We start from the raw sequence: 3119 nt of genomic DNA, 5'->3' as shown, positions 1-3119 counted from the left end.
GATTAGTGGCCACATGAGCAGAGGGTTTGCTGCTGCTGGTTGAGGAAGAATGTTTGCTGCAGCAGCAGCACGGTGGTTTATTCGCCTAGCATAATTTCTGCTGCTGCTGCTGCTGCTGCTGCTGCTGCTGCTGTTTTTTGTTGTATTTGTGTTGCTGCTGCAGCACAGCAGCGTCCTTCTGAGGCGATAGCTGCGCTGCTGGAGTGTATACGCAGCTGCCCCTCTTTTGCTGCAGCATGGGAGGATCTAACACAAATCCTAGCAGCACAAGTGTTTGCTGCTGGCGAGGCTTACAGCCCTCTCCCTTTATCGAGTGCAGGCTCAGCAACAGCAGCAGCAGCAGCAGCAGCAGCAGCTGCAGCAGCAGCAGCAGCAACTGCTGCTGCTGCTGCTGCAGAGGGCGTTGCAGCGGCCCAGGGGACCAATGCTGATGCTGCAGCAGCTGCTGCAGATAAAGACTGCAGCAAACACAATAGAGGGAACCTACACCAACAGCAGCAGCAGCAGCAGCAGCAGCAGCAGCAGCAGGATATGCAGACCGATATGCAGATCGCTTGCGATCAGGACATTCCCCATACTGACGCCAGCAGCAGCAGCAGCAGCAGCAGCAGAAGCGGGGTTACAGCTCTACAGCAGCAGCAGCAGCAGCAACAGCAGCAGCAGCAGCAGCAGCAGCAGCAGTACTTGCCTGGGGGAGACGGCGACTGGAGCCAATGCGTTATATCAGCAGCAGCAGAAGCAGCAGCAGCAGCAATAGCAGCAGAAGCAGAAGCAGCAGAAGCAGCAACTGCAGCAGAAGCAGCAGATCTCATCAGCCCCGTTGCAGCTGGAGGCCAAAGCCATCCTACGGCCGTACGGTTCAAGGGTTTAGGGTTTAGGGTTTAGGGTTTAGGGTTTAGGGTTTGGGGTTTAGGGTTTAGGGTTTATAAATTAATATAATATTTAAATTTTTTGTCTACTCCTTTTGCAGTCTTTTCTCGGTATTTCATATCCAGAGAAATTAATAAAAATAAATTTAGGGTTTAGGGTTTAGGGTTTAGGGTTGAGGGTGTAGGGTTTAGGGTTTAGGGTTTAGGGTTTGGTTTAGGGTTTGTGTTGTGTATTCAGGGTTCTGTGTGTACTGTATATCCCGAGGATTTAATAAAAATGAATAGTGATGAGTTTTTATATGCATTAGGATTAGATAAATCTGGGGTGTATGGACAGCTCTACTTTGGTTTATTTTGTTTAAAAATAAATAATTTTATTTCCGCCATTTCTTCTTTTTCTCGTCTTCTTTATTTATTTCCTAATTCACCTTTTCTTCTATCACATGTAAGTCTATCTCTTCTTTTATTATTTTTTATTTTTTTTTCTCGGTTTGTTTGTTTAGTTTTTTTTTATTTGTTTGTTTGGGTGTTTACTTTTTTTTTTGTTTGTTTGTCTGGCGCTGCTGTGTTTGGCTGTGTATTCCTTCTGTGTTGCTCTTTTGTTTTCCTTTTCTTTTGTTTTGTTCTACATATATATATATATATACATATGATATAGATGTATATATATATATATATAGTATATATAATATATCTAATATATATATATATATATATATATATATAATATTAAAATTTTGTTTGTTTTCAGCTGGCGAAGTGTGCGTACGAGTTGGGGGAAAACAAAACGGCTCTCAAATTATTTCAGCACCTCCAACAAATGTAATACACTATTGCATGCATGCATGCATGCATGCGTGCATGCATGCATGCATGCATGCATGCATATACATATACCTATACATATAAATATACAGATGCATGCATGCATGCAAAGATACAGATACATGCATGCATATACACATACATATACACATACACATGCATATGCATGCATATACATATACATATACATATACATGCATGCATGCATTTGCATGCATGCATGCATGCATGCATGCATGCATCTGCATGCTTGGATTTGGGTTGCAGGCACCCATCTCGTTTGGACTTTGTGTTGGAGTTTGCTCGTCTTTTGTGTCAACAAAACGACAAAGAAGGAATACAACGCCTCGCAGAACACGTAACCCTAAACCCTAAACCCTAAACCCTAAACCCTGATTTGTAAGAGATATGAGATATGTTTCTGTATAGTTATTATATTAATTAATTGTTTTTGTTTTAGTGGGGTGGACATTTATATATTTATTTACTGCTGCTAATGGATTTGTTTGTTTTGTTTTATTTTTTATTTTTTTTTATTTATTTGTTTTATATTTTCATTCTGTTTATTTTATTTATTCATTTGCTATATTGCTTCCCTTTATTAATTAATTTATTTATTTATTATAATTAATTAATTAATTTAATTTAATTTATTTATTTATTTATTTATTTATTTATTTATTTCTGTTTTTTTATAATTTATTTATTTATTTATTTATTTATTTTTGTTTTTTTTTTTTTTTTAGTGTCAGAGTATGGCCCCCACCTCATTCAGTACATTTCAGGTGTATGCGCAGCTCGCGCGTCTTAATGGGGCCCTAGAAGAGGCTGTAGAGGTTTTGCATGCAGCCACAGCTATAAACCCAACGTAAGATAAATAAATTAGGGTTTAGGGTTTAGGGTTTAGGGGTTAGGGGTTAGGGGTTAGGGTTTTGGGGGGGGGAACACAGGGGCACACACACTTACTACGGCTTCTCTCAAGGGTTTAGGGTTTAGGGGTTAGGGTTTAGGGTTTAGGGTTTAGGGTTTAGGGGTTTTAGTGGAGGATATATGCTGCCTATGGAGTGATTAAACAAAGCATATGATGCGTATTATGTATTCAATTCAAGGGTTTAGGGTTTAGGGTTTAGGGTTTAGAGTTTAGGGTTTAGGGTTTAGGGTTTAGGGTTTGTGTATCAGGGCTGGTGAGGGTTGGACGCAGTTGGGTTCGGCGTATTTAGAAATGGGGGATTTACTATCAGCAGCAAAAGCTTTTGCTGCTGCAGCAGCAGCAGCACCAGCAGCAGCAGCAGCACATCTAGGGGGGGGCCAGACACAGGCGCTGCTGCATAACTGGGCTGCAGCAGAACGCCTCTACGCTACAGCTGTCAAATGCAGGTGAGGGTTTAGGGTTTAGGGTTTAGGGTTTAGGGTTTGTTAGGGTTT

At 40.9% G+C, this 3119-nt stretch overlaps 1 protein-coding gene across 1 annotated transcript in view; it reads left to right on the top strand.

Moving 5' to 3' along the window:
- The window catches only part of EMH_0059520 (uncharacterized protein), a gene marked incomplete at both ends in the record, with an annotated part of 4648 nt that overhangs the window by 303 nt on the left and 1226 nt on the right, over positions 1–3119 (top strand). Inside the window, 5 exons of the mRNA XM_013497688.1 lie at positions 216–852; positions 1621–1634; positions 1962–2052; positions 2441–2562; positions 2874–3071. Coding sequence (XP_013353142.1) covers positions 216–852; positions 1621–1634; positions 1962–2052; positions 2441–2562; positions 2874–3071 — 1062 coding nt within the window. The remainder of the gene's footprint in view (positions 1–215; positions 853–1620; positions 1635–1961; positions 2053–2440; positions 2563–2873; positions 3072–3119) is intronic.

Source organism: Eimeria mitis, genomic scaffold (genome assembly GCF_000499745.2).
Source record: "Eimeria mitis Houghton genomic scaffold, Emh_scaff2849, whole genome shotgun sequence".
In the NCBI taxonomy this organism is placed as follows: Eukaryota; Apicomplexa; class Conoidasida; order Eucoccidiorida; family Eimeriidae; genus Eimeria; species Eimeria mitis.
The sequence above is the reverse complement of the archived record's forward strand: the minus strand, read 5'-3'. Positions and strand labels throughout refer to the sequence as shown.